Source organism: Carlito syrichta, unplaced genomic scaffold, assembly GCF_000164805.1.
Source record: "Carlito syrichta isolate Samal-C Ts95f unplaced genomic scaffold, Tarsius_syrichta-2.0.1 Scaffold307184, whole genome shotgun sequence".
In the NCBI taxonomy this organism is placed as follows: Eukaryota; Metazoa; Chordata; class Mammalia; order Primates; family Tarsiidae; genus Carlito; species Carlito syrichta.
In genome coordinates, this window is record NW_007251280.1 from 170453 (window position 1) to 191782 (window position 21330).

Sequence of the window (21330 nt, forward strand, 5' to 3'; positions counted from 1 at the left end):
AAGGATCGCCGGAGGCCAGCAGGTTGAGGCTGCAGCGGCCAGGAGCGGCCACTGCACTCCAGTCTAGGCGACAGAGTGAGACTCCAAATAAAAAACAAAAAAAAAAACACACACACTAAATAAAAGAAAAAGAAGAGCTAATACAATATAAATGCTATGTAAATAATTGTTATATTCTGTTTTTTAAAGTTTGTATCCCCCCCCCCAATATTTCAATTCATGGTTAGCTGAGTTGAATGATATGGAGCCAGTGTATAAGGACACCCAACTGTACTTCTACCAAAATCCACTTCAGCTGAAGAACAGAATAAGGCTATTTGGTGTATTGTCTCCTTCTGTTTATAAAGTTTTTTGGTTTTTTTTTGAGTTGGAGTCTCACTGTCGCCCAGACTGGAGTGTAGTGGCCACTCCTGGCCACCGTAGTCTCGACCTGCTGGGCTCCGGCGATCCTTCCACCTCAGCCTTCCAAGTAGCTGGAACTACAGGAGTGCGCTACCACGCCCGGCTAATTTTTGATTTATTGTAGAGATGAGGTCTCGCCAAGTTGCCCAGACGCGTCTTGAACCCGCGGGCGCAGGCAATCTGCTCACCTCAGCCTCCCAAAGCACGGGATTACAGGCTGAGCCACCAAGCCCGGCTTGTTTATAAAGTTTTATGGTAGAAATATAGAATATTAGTATCGACAGAACCATTTCTAGAAAAATGTTTAACTTTTAGTTTTAACCTTCTGAAAATCAGTTGAAATGTTACTCAATTTAAACCAAAAATAGCAAACTATAATAGCAGGTATAACATAACAAATGTGTTTTTGTAGCCAAAAAAACTACAAGAAAATTAGTATTGGCCAGGCTCTGGCTCAGCCTGTAATCCCAGCACTCTGGGAGGCCAAGGCAAGTGGATTGCCTGAGTCTGCAGGTTTGAAACCAGCCTGGGCAATTTGGAAAGACCTCGTCTCTACAATAAAAAAAAAAAAAAATTGGCCGGGCAGGGTAGCACGTGTCTTTAGTTCTGGCTGCTTGGAAGGCTAGGGGGATGGATCGCTGGAGCCCAACAGGTCGAGGCTTGAGGCTGCGGTGTCCATGAGCGTGCCACTGCACTCCAGCCTGAGCAACAGAGTGAGACTTCAACACACACACACACGAAAATTAGTATCATACAGCATCCTTCAGCAACTGGGCATATCTTTTTTGTAAAGTCTGAATTGGGCCCTTAAGTCAATTCTTCCCTTTTCTTCTAAACTGATCTTAATTATAAATAGAAGAAACTCTCCACAAAGGAATAATTTCTTTTCAAAAAAAATCTCAAGATGTAAAACAAGTATCAACATAAAACAGAAATTGGTTAACTAAAGAAACTAAGTATTAGCACAATAAATTAGCAACGAATAAGTGCAGAAACAAAAATCAACAGAAACAGAACTTTTACAGAATAAAATAGAGGGTGCTAAAAAATGTATACACATTTTAAGAAAGGAAAAAACTGTATAAAAATTGTAATACTCAATATATAACAATAAAAATAGAAGAATACAAGCCATGTTTGACTTCAATTATAAGAGGCGCTCAAAGTGATTACAATCTATATCCAGACATTTCTGATTATGGCGAACTAAAAGTAATACATAAACAACATCTCTTAAAATTTGCATACATTTTTGGCACCTCTGGTATAGAGTCTTCAACATTGACTACTCTGACTTCTAAAATCATCTTTAAGAAACAAACAAACAAAACTAAGTTGCCTACCTGACCAAAAACCAGCTCTTTAGTGGCAACTGGGCTGTGAATCCTTAAAGCTTTATGAAAATCACAGTACCTAATGCTACCTAAAGTAACTCAAGTCCAATGTTCTCATTTTAAAATGTCAACAAAACTGATGCTAATACCTTAGCTTTGGCAAGAGACACATTCTCATGGTTGTTACTCTTTATGAGGAAAAATCTTGCATCCTGAAGGACATATTTGAGTTTACTGGTTTGATCTGAAAAACAGAAATTCAAATTGATTAGCCACAGACCATTATCACACAAAGGGGTGTAAACTGTACTAACTGAAATTAGCCCTCCACAACCCAGTTAAATTTTTAAAACTCAATGATCACCCAATTCAACCTGGAAAGTTAAGCCACAACATGTAATAAAACAAAGCTAAAAAACAACCAGCATTTTGCAAGAAGGTCAACCTAATCTAGTGATGTTCCGATATATCAAATTCATATTTAAGTATGAAAATGGCAAGTTTTAGAGATTTTTACTCAGACTCACTTCAAGAGTGAAAACAGACCATTATGCTGCTAAATATATACATACACATACACTCCCACCCCATTTTGTCCCAAAACTAAAATATCCTGAAATGTTTGGTACTGCTCTACAAGACAGGCGACAAGAAGTAGACACGAAGCATTCTATGTAAGATCACATTATTAGTGTTTTCCTTAATGTAATATATCAGAACATCACTACATTAAAACCAACTATTAATGGAGAACCAATAAGGCAAAATAATGACTTTATGCAGCATGCAATGAAAACAATTTCAAATTTAAATGATACCTTTTCGGACAGCACGAACGGAAGATGATAATTTCTCATGCTTCTTTTCTGAACCTGTATTTAGCCAAAGTACATTTGTTCAGATTGAGCTTTAATAGAGATAAGACAAAATTTCTACAGTCTTGTCACATAAAATTCTCATTCAAGACAAATTATTCTTCCTGGCGCACCCACACACACAAAAAAATACTTCTCAATGTGTACGAGTGTTTTGCTTTTTGGGTTGTTTGAATTTTTTTTAAAAAAATATGTATTTGAACAGTTTCCCACTCAGAAAACTAGTCACTGAATCATCATCTTCCAAGAAAAAAAAGTGAAAATTCCACTTAAGCAGTAACAGAATAGGATTAAAATAAGAAAAAGCTTAAGTTTCCTCTAGAATTATTACACTGAACATGCCAAACATCATACTAATGAACATTAACAAGCTCACACTAAACTACAGCTTCCACACACTTTCTAAAGCAGATTACATTAGAATCAGTCTAATTCGATCACAAATAAAAGAAAGATGAGAATACCTGCATATGACTCTGATGCAGAGCTTCCACTTCTATCAAAAACAATTGGAGATATGCCTCTAGCCCTCTTTCTTTCCTTCTTTTTCTCATCTAAAAAGAATCCAAACAAGAGTTTTTAAAATATCACAATATAAAAACTAATACAAATAATCAAATAAGATTGTGTCATTATGTGCCTAGTTTTTGTATGGCCCTTATATTAGTCTATACTTATCTCTTTCCTGAGCCCTCCATTTCCTCAGAAGGTGTTCTACATTAAAGATACTCTTCAAAAACTAAGGACATCTTGTTTCTCTCAATTTCAAATAAAAACACACAGCAGTAACTAAAAATTCAGATACTGTACTTAATGCTCTCTATATAAAGGTGGCCTTGAATTCAGTTTTCCAAGAAGAGGGAAAAATCTACACACACAAAAACAATTTTTCTTTCTATACTGTGACCTTTCTATGCACTAGGTAGCAAAGTACTAGGCCCTTATTTTTGGTTCTATTGTATTTTACTATTCTTCATCACAATTCCAACTTTGATACTATTTTAAGATGTAAGCCCCAAACCCCAAAGCTTTTCAATTGGAGGGAAGAAAAAAAAAATATATATATATATTTTTTACATATATATATATATTTTTTTCTCTCTCTCTCTCTCACACACACACAATAAAAACGTGATTCTTTTCTGGTTGCCACTGCTTGATTTGGTGTCTTCAATTCCATTCTTCTTAACATTTCCTCCCTGGGTTACCGCTTTTATTTTTAAGTTGAATTTAAAATTTATCCCTAGAATCTTAAGAATAGTCTGTGTATTTCTATAAGAAGACTGGCAATCTTTAGTATAGAGAAAAGATTTGGATTATCTGTCTTATAAGAACCATTCCAAGGCTGTGCATGATAGCTTACGCCTATAATCCCAGCACTTTGGGAGGCCAAGGTGAGAGGATTGACTGCCTATACCTGTGGGTTCAAGACAAGCCTGGGCAACTTGGTGAGACCTCATCTCTACAATAAATAAAAAAATTAGCTGGGTCTGGTGGCATGTGCCTGTAGTTCCAGTTATTTGGAAGGCCGAGGTGGAAGGATTGCCTGAGCCCAGCAGGACGAGGCTGTGGTGGTTGTGAGAATGCTACTGCACTCCAATCTGGGCAACAGAGTGAGACTCTAACTCAAAAAACAAACAAACAAAAAAAACACCATTCCAAGCTTAATACAGAATTTTATAAGCATATATATATGAAGACTAAAAAATAGAATTAGGCTCTCCTGTCAGTTTATTACTGTTTTAATTAACCATGATAAACTCCCTTTTACTCTTCAAGTAATTAACAGGAAATATGAAAGGAAAAAAACATGTATCTATTTTTATAAAAACAATGGAAAGCTGGAGAGAAAAAAAAAATCAATAATCAAGTATGCAATATCCTACCATATAATGTCAGCTAACTATTTTTTTTGAGTTGGAGTCTCACTCTATCGCCCAGACTGGAGTGCAGTGACCGCTCCCGTCCACTGCAGCCTCGACCTGCTGGGCTCTGGCGATCCTTCCGCCTCAGCTTTCCAAGTAGCTGGAACTACAGGTGCGCACTACCACGCCCGGCTAGTTTTTGACTTATTGTAGAGATGGGGTCTTGCCAAGTTGCCTGGGCGAGTCTCGAACCCGCGGGCTCAGGCAATCCACTCACCTCAGCCTCCCAAAGGCGTGGGATTACAGGCTGAGCCACCAAGCCCAGCTTCAGCTAACTATTTAAAGAACTTTAAATTATCTCCCTTCATCCTCAGAACAAGCTCATGAGATCTTTTCATTTACAGATAAAGAAACCTCAGCTTAGAGGGGTGGTTAGAGGCAACCTGATCAGGTCCCACAGCTCATAGGTAGCAGAACCTAGAACCAAAGGCAAGTCCTCAGGCTTGAGAGAATAAATCCTGAGATCTAATCTTATTGAGCAAATGGAAAGATGTTTTACTACTATTCTTAAAAGAGGATTCTAACTAGTTTCAGGTTTTTGTTTTTCATTATTTCTTTCACAAGTTCTGACATGTTTCATTTAATTTTTCCTCTATGGATATTTCCTTTCAGGAATCCAAGCAATGTAAATTAATCAAAACCGAGGACTGTTAAAAAAAAAAAGAGCATTTTATGTCCAAAGTACTAAAAAAAGATCTCTCACTGAGATAGCACAAGAAAAATAATAGAAGCAGAAGATCTTGTCCAACTGTTTTTATATGCTAAACCTACAATACTATGATCCCTTGTATTTAAAAACTGACATTTCCTAATAGACGAGTTCCAAAACCACTCCATTTTACTTTCACACATTATAAATAGAAACTGCTGTATGAAAAAATTATTTCCTGCATACTAAGTATAGTACCTAAAGCATGTTCCACATTAGGGATTTCCCTTTAATAAGGAAAATAAGAATAGCTGGTATCTCTCTTAAAACAATAAACTTCTTATATTAATAGAGTTTTGACATCAAGATTTACTATAAAATATAGGCTACAATACAGTCAGGCGCAGCGGCTCAGCCTATAATCCCAGCACTTTGGGGGGCCAAGGTGAGAGGATTGCCTGAGTCCACGAGTTCAAGACCAGCCTGGTCAACTTGGCAAGACCTCATCTCTACAATAAATAAAAAAATAGCCGGGCGTGGTGGTGCATGCCTGTAGTTCCAGCCACTTGGAAGACTAAAGTGGAAGGATAGCCTAAGCCCAGGAGGTCGATGCTGCAGTGGCCATGAGCGTACCACTGCACTCCAGCCTGGGCGACAGAGTGGGACTCCTACTCAAAAACAAAAACAAAAAACAAAACCTAGAGGTCGCTCTTCAATTTGAAATGTCTTCTACACAAAAATGAAGTATCATCAAATATCTTGCTACAGTACTGACATAATCTAGGAGCCTGTTAAAAATGCAGATTATTTCAGGTCTTACTCACTTAAATAAGTCAATGTTTGATTTAACCACCACAAACATTAAAGTCTAAGAACTATTGTTCATAACATCGATACCAAAAAGAAGATTCCTTCTATGTTCTTTCTTCTATGGAGGTTTCATACATTCTCCATAATGAACGAACGTTCAGGTGCAGCGCAGTGGCTCAAGCCTGTAATCCCAGCACTTTGGGAGGCAAAGACGAGAGGATTGCCTGAGCTCAGGGGTTCAAGACCAGCCTGGGCAACTTGGTGAGATATCATCTCCACAATAAATAACAAAATTAGCTGGGCATGGTAGCGCGTGCCTGTAGTTCATGCTACTCGGAAGGCTGAGGTGGAAAGATTGCCTGAGTCCAGCAGGTTGAGGATGCAGTGGCCATGAGAATGCCACTGCATTCCAGCCTGGGCAACAGAGTGAGACTCTGACTCAAAAAAAAATAATAAATGAACATTCAATGCATATTGCCAATGCCATTTTTGTTCACTATTCATTATCATAACTCAGATACAGCTCATCAGTTTGGAAAAGTATGATGGGAGCACAGAATTAAAGCTTCCACAAGTTTTTATATCACATTCAACAATTCATATTCATCTACTCAGTTTAACTCTTTTTTTCCCCTTCAGAAACCTATCTTAACTCCCAAACCTAGAATTCCAATGAACCAAAGATTGAAAGCACTTCAGTCACTAGAAAATAAATGACATGGTAGCGTGTGCCTGTAGTTCCAGCTACTTGGAAAGCTAAGATGGAAGATCACCAGAGCCCAGCGGGTTGATGCTGGGATGGCCATGAGCGTGCCACTCCACTCCAGCCTGGGCAAAGGAGTGAGACTCCAACTCAAAAAATGAAAAAGAAAAAGAAAATAAATGGCCATCTGCTCTATCATCTCTGCTACTACTAACAATGTGCTAATAAATGATAAAATTATATAATGATAAAAGCATATACATTTCAAAAACAGGAATTCACTTGCAATCTAATGTTTAGTACATTTTGCTTATGTAGCAGATCTGGTAACATCATTCCAAAAGACAGCCATAAGGCTATAATCATCACACAGTCTTTAAGTACCCTAATCTTTTCTTGCTGTACCCTCTGAATTTCCCCTCAAGAAAGGGTCCCCTAGACCTAGTGACTGCAAATACCTCATAGTCATACATTTTTGTCTCATGGATCAATCACATGGTGATAAAGGGAAGACATGCAGTATTGAAGAAATGACCCCAAATGGCTCTTAACCTAATGTTTCCACAAAAATGTTATTTGCACTCTTCCATCTTACACCTCTTCACCGCAGGCCCTCTGTAAACCCTGTGTCAGCTAGTCAATTCACAGATATAGAATTAGAAGAAAACTGTGTTTTCAAGAAAAAAAGAAAAAATAATTATTTGGTTTGAGTCTGTTGCCACAGCAAAAATCTAGGGACATTTTACTCTGGAAATACTGTAAAGTTCAGTGGACAGGTTTCATGTGAATATACTTCCAAGCACATCAATGTTGAAGTAAACTGTTGACTGGTATGGAAATTTAAGAACTTGTAACATTAAAATGTGAAATGCACTTCTTTATAGAGAAATAGACTTGTGTTAATTTACAACACAATCAATGTATAGCTGCGAAATACCTTTACTAAAATAAGTACTTATTCACGATTACTGAAATGTAGTTTTAGCACTCAACAGTATATAATTTAAAAACAACACAAGAAAATCCTAAGAATATCCCCCATCACCTCAAAAACTTTACAATTTAAGCATTTTCAAAAACACAACTAAGGTGTTTTTTTTTAAAGACCAACTTTTTATAAAAAGTAGTACCTGATCCATCTGTGCCCGAACCAGATCTGACAGACCCATCTGTGAAGGAAACGGACTCAGAACCAGAGTCACTGGCCTCGCTTCGAGTGTCATAATCATTTCCCTCCTCTTTCTGGTCTCTCTCATCCTGCTCATATTCTTCTTCCTCCTCTTCCTCTTCCTCTTCCTCCTCTTCCTCTTCCTCCTCCTCCTCTTCTCCATCTTCATCCACCTCTTCATCCTCCTCTGGATCTTCTTCTACCTCTTCATCTTCCTCCACATCTTCTTCCACTCCTTCCTCCTCATTCTCAGTGTTGTTGCCTTGTTCATCAGAAGAACCACTGCTGCCAGTCTCATGGTCGGAGCCATATTCTTCAGAGTTCACTTCCTCCTTAGAAGACTGGCTGGATCTGCTTGCACGTCTATCCACTTCAAGTCCAATTCTCTGATGTTTAAAGAAAAAGGGAGTCAGCAGTCATATAACAGACAAGGTCAGGTGAATAAATAGTTCTAAAGCCTCAAAAAGAACTGCTTTCTGTTTTATAGCTGCAATAATATTTACTACCTCAGAACCATCTGGAGTAGGGGATTTGGCCCTCCTTTCAGGATCCCTTTTCCGGAGACAGGTTTTTTCAGGTTGGCTCTTATAAGGTTCTCTGGAGGCACTGCTTGATAGACGAATTTTCCGATCAGCATCTATGCGCTTGTTTCTTTCAGATCTTTGATATTCCTCATTTTTATACTCTGTGACTGACTTTCCTTTTGTACTAACTATTCTTTTGTTATTGCTAACAGATGAGCTCAGTGGCTTAGAAATCAATTGTCTTGAATGAACAGAAGGCTTCTGTCTCTTGGTGTCAGTAGACTCCATTCGATCACTTTTCCTTTTTGATCCTTTAAGATACAATTTAAAAAACACAGAAGTATTTGTAGTATACCATTTACTTCACCAAAGATTAACAGATAACACATATTAGGAAGGAGAAAAAAGGCATCATTTCTTTAAAATTTCTGAAATACTTTTACTCCAGAATTAATCTAAATGGAAACAAAGCTTCAACTATTGAAATAAATCTATATACTTAAAAGGTTTCATATATTTAAGAAGTTTCTTATTCATATGGTATCAGGTACCACAATTTGTTATATGCTTTTAGTGTTGACTACATCAAGAAACAAGTACAAAAGCACAGTCATTTTCTTAAGAAACTGAATCTCCTCTATTTACACTGTTATTTTAAAAAAGATTTTTTTTTTTTTTTTTTACATACCCTTTTTCTCGTTTTTATCTTGTTCACTTTCTGGATTATACAGTTCATCATCCTGTTCTGGTACTTCAGTCAAAATATCATCTAGAACATTAAGTTCTCCATCTGCAAACAAAATTTAAAATTAGGGAAAAATCGGTATCATTAAAGCATTTATTTTTGAGTACTTACTAAATGTGACACCATAAGCCCCAAGGAGCTTTTATTTCAGGATCAAGACACAAACTTAATAACTATAAAACAGGCTGGGTGCAATGGCTCGTGCCTGTAATCTCAATACTCTGGGAGGCTGAGGTGGGAGAAGTGCTTCAGCCCAAGAGTTTGAGATCAGCCTGGGCAACACAACAAGACTTCAACTCTACAAAAAATATATATAATAGTAAAAATTAGCTGGGTGTGGTGGCATGCACCTGTAATCCAAGCACTTTGGGAAGCTGAAGGGGGAAAATCGCCTGAGCCCCAGGAAGTTGAGGCTGTAGTGAGCCATGACCCTGCTACTGCGAGTGACAGAGACCCTGACTCCAGGGAAAAAACAAACAAACAAAAAAAAACTTTGAAATAACATAAGGTAAAAAATATGTACAGAAGTCTGGTCTATAAGGCCAAGAGTCTACACTCCATGTGGTATGAAAAGATATACAGGAGTACATATTTACTGTATTTTTATCTCAATCTTTAATTTCTAATTTTTGTGATAGCTTTAAAATGTACACAATACAGAAATATGCATGCATAATTAGTAAATACACATTTATTGAAAATGTATACTCTCCACAAGATTACAAAGGAAAAACTAATAACTTCACAGTGGGGAAAACTGGCAGAGGCCAGCTTAACCAGATAACTAAAGTTAACATCACCAGTAATGAGACAATCAACATCATGGACCTCCTGGTATGATGCTCTGAGAAGCAAAGAAAAAGGCACTTTCATGATATACCTATGCCAAATGTATAAGCTGAATCTATACATGCGGAAACATCAAACTCAAATTAAAGGATATCCAAACAAGTCACTGTCATGAAACACAAAGACTAGGGAACTATACCATATTAATGGAGACTAAAGAGCCATGATAACTGCATATAGTCTGAGACATAACTGAGAAAACTGGTGAAATGTGAATAAGGTTTGCAAATTAGAATATCAATGTTATTTTCCTGATTTTGACTGCACTATGGTTACTTAAAATAAAGTCCTCATTTTTAGGAACTACATACTTAAGTATGTAGGAGCAAAGATGCATCATGTCGGCAACTGACAAATGCTTCAAAATGTGACATGTGGGCATATATATCCACATCTATACACTGAGAAAGAGGATGAGAGAAAAAAATGTGATAAAATTTTTTTGGTTTTTCTTTTTTTTTTTTGAGTAAGGTCTCATTGTCACCCAGGATGAACTGCAATGACACAATCACAGCTCATCACAGCCACAACCCTCCTGGGCTTAGGTGATCCTCTCGAATCGGCATCCAGAGTAGCTGGGACTACAGGCACACAACACCACACCCAGCCTGTTTTTAAATTTTTTTTAGAGACAGGGTCTCACTCTGTTGCCCAGGCTGGTCTTGAACTCGTCGGCTCAAGCAATCTTCCAGCTCAGTCTCCCAAAGTGCTGGAATTATAGGCATTAATCACTGCACCCACCCCAAAATGTGACAAAATGTAACATTTGCAGAATGCGGTAGGAAAGTAAAAGAAAATTCTTCATGTTATTCTTGTAGCTATTCTGCTTATCTGAAATTATCAAAATAAAAAGTTAAGAGAAAAAAATGATTGATATGCTACACAGTAAAAAAAGCTTAAAGTCTGCTGGTATAAACTATAAATGTGTAAGTTGTTCAGAGAAGGCAATTTTAATGATCATGAAAACATAAAACTCATTTTTGTTCCCCACCTTCACCGTGCTCAACAAACAAGTCAAACCTATATATATATATAAACAAGTCAAACCTATATATAAAGTGTTATTTGTGTATATATATATATATATATATATACACACACACAAATATCACTTTAAACTGATTTTTTCCCATAATGTACTACAGCTAACAGGTAAATGTTTTGAACACTGAATATTCAGCATCAAAAAGATTGATATTTCCATATTTAAGGTATGGCAAAAGAGAAGTATAAGCTCATGAAAATTAATGAGACACAACAATTATATATTTATGGTTCAGGTCAAAAAGCAAAGCCCACTCAAAGTACAGCAAAGTTTTAATTAATTTGGGGTCTATATACAGGTTAGATGGGATTCAAATTTTCCCAAAGAGGGAAAGAAATCAGTGACTGAAGAGAACTACAACCACACAGGTGATACAAAGGGAAGGTTACACAGGAAATGAAAAAAGTAACATTTTCCTCCACATTTAAAGACAGATACAGTCTGTAAGAAGGATATTTGAAAATTACTATGTTTGAAATACCTAAGAACTGATTACTTTGGGTGGTACTAATGCTGATGTATACTTTACCATTTTTCTAGAACAAAAATATGTGAGCTTTTATTATTTATTTCTTAAAGTGTTATTTTAAATCAAGATGTCAACCAAAAAAAGCTCTCATTCCCTAGATTCATTAAAGGTAAAATTTTCACTAAAGATAAAATTCCCTCAAGATCTGAAAGGTAGCGAACACCATTTTTAGACTATGTTATAAATAAAAAATAAAAAAATACAAATTAAGCTGGGTGTGGTGGCTCACACCTGTAATCTCAGCACTCTGGGAGGCTGAGGCAAAATAATTTCCTGAGCCCAGGATTTCAAGATGACCCTAGGCAACATGGCAAGACTGCGCCTCTACAATTAAAGAAAAAAAAAAATTAGCTTGGCATGGTAGCGTATGCCTGTAGTCTCAGTTACTTTGAAGGCTGAGGCAGATGGATCGCTTGGTATCAGCAGATTGAGGCTGTGGTAGCTGTAATCATGCCACTGCATTCCAGCCTTGGTGACAGAGACTCCAGCTCGAAACAAAACAAAACAAACAGGCAGGGCCCAGTGACTCAAGCCTATAATCCCAGCACTTTGGGAGGCCAAGGTGAGAGGACTGCCTGAGCTCAGGGGTTCAAGACCAGCCTGGGCAACTTGGTGGGACCTCCTCTCTACAATAAATAAATAAATAAGCCGGACATGGTAGCACGTGCCTGTAGTTCCAGCTACTTGGAAGGCTGAGGTGGAAGGATCACATGAGCCCGGCAGGTCGAGGCTGTGGTGGCTGTGAGCATGCCACTGCACTCCAGCCTGGGCAGCAGATTGAGACTCCAACTAAAAAAAAAAAAAAAAAATTACACAGTTTGAAAGAAGTAATCAGCCAGGCTCGGTGGCTCAGCCTGTAATCCCGCGCCTTTGGGAGGCTGAGGTGAGTGGACTGCCTGAGCCTGCGGATTTGAGACCTGCCTGGGCAGCTTGGTGAGACTTCATCTCTACAATAAATCAAAAAATTAGCCAGGCGTGGTAGCGCATGCCTGTAGTTCCGGCTACTTGGAAGACTGAGGCGGAGGGATCACCGGAGCCCAGCAGGTTGAGGCTGCAGTGGCCGGGAGCAGCCACTGCACTCCAGTCTGGGCGACAGAGTGAGACTCCAACTCAAAAAAAAAAAAGAAAAGAAAGAAAGAGGTAATCAAGTTTTGCAGATGTTTAACGATTACTGGGTCAGGGCTTTCCAATCAGCAAAGAAGTGGATCCAACAGGTCTTGACAGAATCAAATACATTCTTAGAAGACAAAACGAAAAAATGTAAAACTATTACAATGAAATAGGCCAGATGCAGTGGTTCAAGCCTTTAATCCCAGCAATTAGGGAGACTGAGGTGAGCGGATTGCCTGAGCCCAGGGATTCAAAACCAGCCTAGGCAACATGGTATGACCTCGTCTCTACAATAAAAAAAAAAAAATATTAACCAGGCATGGAAGCACATGCCTGTAGTTCCGGCTACTTGGAAGGCTGAAGACGAAGGATCGCCAGAGCCCAGCAGGTCAACGCTGGGGTGGCTGTGAGTGTGCCACTGCAATCTAGCCTGGGTGATGGAGTAAGACTCCAACTCATTTAAAAAAAAAAAAAAGAAAAGAAAGAAAGAAATAGGCAAACATAGTGCTATACAAATCTTTTTATAAAAATCATTAGATCTTAGAGCTATTACCACAAAAACGGAAACATTTACATGAAATTACACACTTTATACATGCTAAATTTACTATAGAAGAATTATGTAGGAGGTTAATTTAAATTTCAAAGACATGCCTAAATCATGGTTTCCCTGTAAAAAAAGGGTATTACTGTTTCAAAAATTTCTAACAAATTCAAACTCAGATACTGTTTGCAGCTTTACAAAGCACCTACAAACTTTTTCAAGATAACAAATATTAGCCAATGCTTACTTGATAAAACACCTTATCACTTAACATTCTGTCACTTTCACATATACCATATCTACATATCAGATGAAATAGGCATGTTTTATCACTCATTACTCTGTAGATAATAGAAACTCAAAAGTTCAAGTAGATCACATACACTTGTCTAGGAACAGATATCTGTCTGAAGTTCTGGCTTTCTAAATCTAGAATTAGATGGAGAATATTAAAAGCACTAGTTAACAAAGTATGAAGAACATAACATAAATGCAATGTATTAAAAGATCATATGCACTAGCAGATAAATTTCAAATTAGTGCATCAGAAAACTTCCAATATTACATTTTAAATTTACTTAACTATTTACTTAAGATCAACTATAACGTCCTCACTTGATGATGATGTATACATTTTTTTTTTTTTTTTAAGAGACAGGGTCTTACCAAGTTGCCCAGGCTGGTCTCAAACTCCTGGACTCAAGTGATCCACGCACCTCGGCCTCCCAAAGTGCTGGGATTACAGGTGTGAACGGATGATGTATATATTTTTATCTTTATTATTATGGTCCATGACATTAATAAGCTAACTGTGTGATTTTATCACAAATTGTCAAACTAAAACTTGCAAGAAAAATTTGGTCCATGGCCTTCAAGAGAATTTTTTTTCCCACCTTTAAGGTGTTTTTAAAAAAAAGCAAAGAAGAATAGATGGCAGAGAATTTGAGTAGCCTACAAAGTGTATCTGGCCCCTGACAAAAAGTTTTGCTGATCCTTAATATAAATGTATTTTATGTTACTCTTGGCAATCACTGAACCTACTTATAAATTTACTTAAACATAGCAGACAGGGGAAAGAGATCTGGAGGTAAAAAAAAAAAAAAAAAAAAAAAGGCCAGATTATTGCTTAAGAACTGGCTCAGGAAAATCCCAGTCTTTCTGAACTCGTTTCTTCACTTCTGACAAAAGGCACTGAGAATAAAAAGATCAGTGTTTGAGAAAGGAAAAGGAGGACAGTTATTTGAATCTCCCGATGAGTTTTTCAACCTGCAAGTCTCCTTATCACTATCAGACTTTAATACACCCTGCCCTTCCCAACCCTTTTGCTAATAAGTAGTCTATATGACATATAAAATCTGTTCCAGAACATAATTATCTTCTGTTGCACATCACCCAAACTGTGGTTCTAGGGCCCAACAAGGGTTTCTCATGTGGTGGCAGTCAAACGGTGGCTGGGTCTGAAATCATCCGAAGGCTTGTTCATTCACAAATCTGGCTGACACCTCTGCTGGGAAGACACAAAGCAGCTGAGCTTCTGGGGCATTTCTCGCTCTGTGGTCACTTCCCACTATGGCAGCTTCAGGGTAGGCCTATCTCTTACACAGTGGTCCAGGACTCTAAGTCTGTCTCAACAGAGAGAGGATCTTGCAGAAGCCCAGCAACATTACCACAGTATTTTATTCATAGAGGCAATCACCAAAGCCTATCCAGGTTCAAGGAGAGGGGACTTACACTGCACTTAGTGCTGGGAGAAATGTCGACTATGTGGTGGATATCTTCAAAACTACCACGTATACTTTAATTTTGTAAGGATTTCATTACATATATGGTGTATTTTTAAAAACCAAAAACTAGTTTCAAAACATCAATGTTAGAGCTTATAGTATACCGAAGTACCAAAAAAATACATACACATTTTAAGAGATGTTAGCCATAATCAGAGTGTCTGAACTCTGATGGTAACCACTATGAGCACCTCTCATAACTCCAGAAGTTCAATGTGACTTGTATTCATCTTTTGTTATCAGTATACATTATTACACTTTTTTTTGGAGTTGGAGCCTCACTCTGTCACTCAGGCTGGAGTGCATGGCATGCTCACAGCCACTGAAGGCTCGCTCTGTTGTGCTCAGATGATCCTTCCGCCTCAGCCTTCCAAGTAGCTGGAACTATAGGCATGCACCACCACGCCCAGTTAGAATATTACAATTTTAATAATTTTTTCCTTTCTTAAAATGTATACTTTTGGGGGGCACCCTCTGTATATTAGGCTAATTTCAGCTGCTTCCTCTGGCCACTTCCTTCATTGGCTTGCAAAAGTGTACTCTGGACACATTTTCTTTTTTTTTAATTAAGAATGAATTAGTTATAATTAAAGAAAACAATACTGTCACAAGTTGCTGCTGTTAAAGACTAAAGGCATATCCTTTTTGGGGAGAATAATTATCTCTTAAGTAATAAAGTACAATCCACGAGTTCTAGGGTAACTCTTTAAACTACCTTAATAAATGTTTTAAATCACTTCCTTTGTCCTGAAATTCAGCATTATTGATATCCTATATAGAGATATGAATACACTGAATTATTTCATAATAGTACGACAGCAGCATTCCAACTCAAGAACAGTAACAGTAAACAAAGGTTAGTGAATGCCAAGAAAATTTTTATAAACCCACACACTTCATGTACAGTACTGTAAGAGTCCCAACTTCTATGGAATAAAAAAGCATCTCACACGAAAAGTTTTTCTGAGGTTGGGCACAGTGACTCACACCTATAATCTCACAATTTTGGGAGGCTGAGATAGGAGAATGGTTTGAGGCTAGGAGTTCAAGACCAGCCTGGACAACACAGCAAGTCTCCATCTCTACAAAAAACAAAAAAATTAGCTAGGCATGATGGCGTGTAACCTGTAGTTCCAGTTACTCTGGAGGTTGAGGCAGAAAAATTGCCTGAGCCCAGGAGGTTGAGGCTGCAGTGAGCTGTGGTCATGCCACTGCATTCCAGCATTGGTGACAGAGAAAGATTTTGACTCAAATTTTTAAAAAAAAGTATTTTTGGGATGTTTATATAGAGAACTATACAGACTTTTAAAAATCATTTAAAAATCTTTAAACCGTGTTTCAAAATTAAGATGCCACAAGAGAGATATTTGTATCATGTGCCAATGCAACAAATCAGATCAATGAAACAGTGCTTAATTAAATGGTATTTCCAAGCAAACAGGTCTCTTAACTGCTGTTATGCCTACTGCTCCCTCATAGTGTCCTCAATATCCTGTTCTTCTAAAACAGGATTGTTTTAGATTGTTCTAAAAAAAAAATTAATTAATTAAACAAACAAATAAATAAATAGTATTTCACTTAGAACTAAAATTCAAATCCATCTAAAAGTTATACGCTAGCAGCCTATAGGAGGTAAATCCAGTTTTGGATGCTGTTTCTGAAAATTCCAAGGATTTAATAAAAAAAAACCCACTTTCTTCTATAAAAGGACTATTTGATCATTAGAAGTCCAGATTCTCACCTGAAAACAACCAGCTGGAACAGTCCTGATAGTTTTCTGCTAAGACACACAGAGAAGGTAACATTGTCAAGGTTTTGCATGAGACAATCTGGGTTTATTATACCTGGTGAGTCAGTGTATTTACTATCATTACCTAAACATAAACCATTCCTGCTCTTTGGGGGAAAAAAAATTCCTATTATCTATTTTATTAAGTACTTTATCTGCCTGACCCTACTATGCAACCACTGAATAACACTGATAATAAACAACTTCAAATAAATCAAAGGTTTGGTTAAAGACACTGAAGCACAGGATATCAAACTCCAACTGTAATATACAGTATAAAAAAGAACATTAAAGGGGGCAATCCTACTCAACTACAGTAGAACTGTCTTGACAAACACAAGCACACACAGTGTTGTTGTCAGGTTTTCCAAACTTTCAAGAGGATTCCCAAACCCAGATTTTCATTTGTAACTGCCTGATTTTCAACTGTTGCTAAAATTTAAATAAAATTAAAAATCAGCCGGGCTCAGTCTGTAATCCCATGCCTTGGAGGCTGAGGTGAGTGGACTGCCTGAGCTTATGGGTTCGAGACCCGCCTGGGCAACTTGGCGAGACCTCATCTCTACAATAAATAAAAAAATCAGTCGGGCATGGTAGTGCATGCCTGTAATTCTGGCTACTCGGAAGGCTGAGGCAGAAGGATCGCCGGAGCCCGGCAGGTCGAGGCTGTAGTGGCCGGGAGTGGCTACTGCACTCCAGTCGAGGCGACAGAGTGAGACTCCTACTCAAAAAATAAAAAAAAAATAAAAATCAGTTGGTTGCAAGCCTGATTCCTCTGTGAAAGTATAATCATCTCATATAAGAATATTTTTTATCTTATTACAGAAAGTGATTTTTTTTTTAAATTTTGAGTTGGAGTCTTACTCTGTCACCTAGGCTGGAGTGCAGTGGCACATTCACAGTCACCCTACTGTCGACCAGCTGGGCTCCTGCGATTCATCCACCTCAGCCTTCCAAGTAGCTGGACCTACAGGCAAGTGCTACCATGCCCGGCTAATTTTTGATTTATTGTAGAGATAAGATCTTGCCAAGTTGCCAGGGCTGGTCCCGAAACCCCAGCCTCCCAAAGTGCTGGGATTACAGGCTGAGCCACCAAGCCTGACCAGAACTGCATTATTAAAACGATGCAAGCTGGGCATGATGGCTCACACCTGTAATCTCAGCATTTTGGAAGGCATAGGGAGAGGATTGCCTAAACCCAGGGGTTTAAGGCTAGCTCAGGCAACTTGCCGAGACCTCATCTCTACAGTAAATTAAATAAAAAAATCCTGGCCAGGCTCGGTGGCTAAGCCTGTAATCCCAGCACTTTGGGAGGCAGAGGCAAGTGGATTGCCTGAGCCCGAGGGTTCGAGACCAGCCTGGGTAACCTGGCAAGACCTCGTCTCTACAATAAAATAAAAAATAGCTGGGCGTGGTAGCATGTGTCTGTAGTTGGCTGAGGTGCAAGGGTTGCTGCAGCCCAGAAGGTGGATGCTGGGGTGGCCGTGGGAGTACATACCACTGCACTCCAGACTAGGCCAAGGAGTAAGACTCCAACTCAAAAAAAAAAAAAAAAATTAGCTGGGCACGGTGGCACATGCCTGTGGGTCCTGCTACTCGGAAGGCTGAGGTGGAAGGATCGCCTGAGCCCAGCTGGTCGAGGGTATGGTGGCTGTGAACAAGCCACTGTATTCCAGCCTGGGTGACAAAGTGAGACCCCAACTCAAAAAAAAATTTTTTTAAATAAAATAAAACTGATGCAAGCTAGCAGAATCTTAGTTATCATCACAAACTATCAGCAAAGTGAGTTTTTAGGTAAAGCACAGATTCCCAGGACATAGGAGATAAAACAGGATATAAAAGAATAACAATCTTTATTATTTTTGTTTTTGAGTCAAAGTATCACTCTGTAGCCCAGGCTGGAGTGCAGTGGCACATTCACGGCTGCACCTGGCCAATCCTTCTGCCTCGGTCTTCCAAATAGCGGAAACTATAGGCATGCACCACCACACCCCACTAATTTTTTTATTTATCGTAGAGATGAGGTCTTGCCAAGTTGTCCAGGCTGGTCTCAAACCCCTGTACTCAGGCAATCTTCTCGTCTCCGCCTCCCAAAGTGCTGGCATTAAAGGCAAGAGCCACTGTGCCTGGTGCAATCCTTATTTTTTAACACCTGTTCAAAACCTGATAAGATGTTAGAAGTAACAAAAGTTTTGGGGTAATTTTTTTTTTTAAGTAGACATGGAAACTTAAATATCTAAATGGCTTTTTAAACAGTTTAACCTTCGAAGATTATTTATATAGCGAGAATTTCATAAAGCCCCACAGAATTTAAGTGACAACTAAAATTTAATAATTCGGCTGGGCTCGGTGGCTCAACCTGTAATCCCAGCACTTTGGGAGGCCGAGGAGAGTGGATTGCCTGAGCCCGTGGGTTTGAGACCTACCTGGGCAACTTGGTGAGACCTCATCTCTACAATAAATAACAAAAACAAAAAACATTAGCCAGGCATGGTAGCACATGCCTGCAGTTCCGGCTACATGGAAGGCTGAGGTGGAAGGATCGCCAGAGCCTAACAGGTCAAGGATGCGGTGGCCAGGAGCATGCCACTGCACTCCAGTCTGGGTGACAGAGTGAGACGCCAACTCAAAAAAAAAAAAAAATTCATAGCCAGGCTCGGTGGCTCAGCCTGTAATCCCGCACCTTTGGGAGGCTGAGGTTGAGTGGACTGCCTGAGCCCGAGGGTTCGAGAGCCGCCTGGGCAACTTGGCGAGACCTCATCTCTACAATAAATCAAAAAATTAGCCGGGTGTGGTAGCATGCGCCTGTAGTTTCAGCTACTTGGAAGGCTGAGCAGAAGGATTGCCGGAGCCCAGCAGGTCCAGGCTGCAGTGGCCAGGAGTGGCCACTGCTCTCCAGTCTGGGTGACAGAGTGAGACTCCGACTCAAAAAAAAAAAAAAATTCATAACTCTGAATTCAAAGTCAGTATTTTATCCATTGTGCCAGAATTTACCTTCATCTATACATTCCCAACCCAGTAAAGTCACAAATCTTAACTCCAGAGATATTTTCTGCAAATATAGAAAATTAACCTTTGTTGCTGTCCACAAATATAAAAAAAAAACCTCCAGAAGTAAATAATTCATAAATTTTAAGCCGTGCACTGTTCTGAGTAGTGTGATGAAATCTCACCCCGTCCTAATTCATCCTGCCTGGGAAGCAAACTGTCCCTTTGTCCAACATTGAATATGCTACCTGCCATAAGGTTAGCAGATTGACTATTTAGGTATCATAGCCCTTTTGTTTAAGTAAACCTTATCTTACCAACTCCAAGCACAAAAGTAGTGATGATGCTAACATACTATTGTAATTGTTCTATTTTATTACTGTGGTTGTTAATCTCTTATTGCCCATAATTATCAATTAAACTTTATCACAGGTATGTATGTATGGGAAAAAACATAGTATATAGAGGGTTCAGTAATATCCAAGGTTTCAGGCATCCACTATGGATCTTGGTCCCTATTCCCTGAGCATAAGGGGGGGACCTACTGTATCACAATCTGAGAACCTCTTAGCTTTGGATACCACATTGCACATGTCATATAACTAGTTAGTGAAGTTCAATCTAGTAAATATTCAAGGTAGTGAGACACAATTACTGTACACCAGTAGTCTGATGAACAAAACAGATATACCCCAGGACGTCATGGAGCTTCCAGTCTGGTAATGGAGAAGACATATTATCTGAAAGTGGTAACTCATTATACACATTTTGAATAGATGAAGCTTTTAATTAAACCTGTTTTTTGCAGAGAACTCTGTGAGGTTAAGAAATTTATGCAAGCGTTTATAGTAACAGAAAAGATTTATGAATCTTCCCATACAGAAAAAAATGGCATTTAGTATCAGTTAACACCAACATTCCAACACTTTGCTGGACAAATAACCACAGGAACCACAGATGGCTAGCAGTTTGTTCACTTATATAGGTTTCAGCTTCTAGATATAAGTACTATGGAGCATTGTAGAAATTAATGTTTACTACAAACTTCATGCACAAAATTCAGTAATTCAAGAACTCTATGACCAAGAGTCTTTTATCTGTTCTGTGATTAAATAATGGAAAATTTTTGTCAAGATCATTTCTTATCAAGATTTTACACTATTTACAGAATCATTTAAGAAGGGACTTGGCCGGGCATGGTGGCTCAGTTTGTAATCCCAGCACTTTGGGAGGTCAAAATGAGAGGACTGCCTGAGCCCACGGGTTCGAGACCAGTCCGGGCAACTTGGTGAGACCTCGTCTCTACAATAAATCACAAAAACTAGCCAGACATGGTGGAGTGTGTCTGTAGTTCCAGCTACTTGGAAGGCTGAGGCAGGAGGAGGCTGTGGTGGCCGTGAGCGTGCTGCTGCACTCCAGCCTGGAGGACAAGAGTAAGACTCCAATCCCCCGCCCCCCAAAAAAGAAGGAACTTAAAGTTTGTGGCATTACTAAGATTTTTTTTTTTGAGTTGGAGTCTCACTCTGTTGCCCAGACTGGAGTGCAGTGGCCGCTTCC

General features: G+C 38.8%; 1 protein-coding gene across 3 annotated transcripts in view; it reads right to left on the reverse strand.

The window, feature by feature from the left end:
* YTHDC1 (YTH domain containing 1) overlaps positions 1-21330 on the reverse strand; it is a 41185-nt gene that overhangs the window by 16846 nt on the left and 3009 nt on the right. The window contains exons 2-8 of one of the 3 annotated variants that reach the window (XM_021715539.1): positions 16738-16773; positions 9079-9180; positions 8373-8701; positions 7829-8252; positions 3076-3165; positions 2555-2608; positions 1886-1980 (exon numbers count right to left, since the gene is read on the reverse strand). In XM_021715539.1, the coding sequence (XP_021571214.1) occupies positions 1886-1980; positions 2555-2608; positions 3076-3165; positions 7829-8252; positions 8373-8701; positions 9079-9180; positions 16738-16773 (1130 nt within the window). The remainder of the gene's footprint in view (positions 1-1885; positions 1981-2554; positions 2609-3075; positions 3166-7828; positions 8253-8372; positions 8702-9078; positions 9181-16737; positions 16774-21330) is intronic. The other 2 variants (XM_008064047.2, XM_021715540.1) reach the window with 2 other exon arrangements.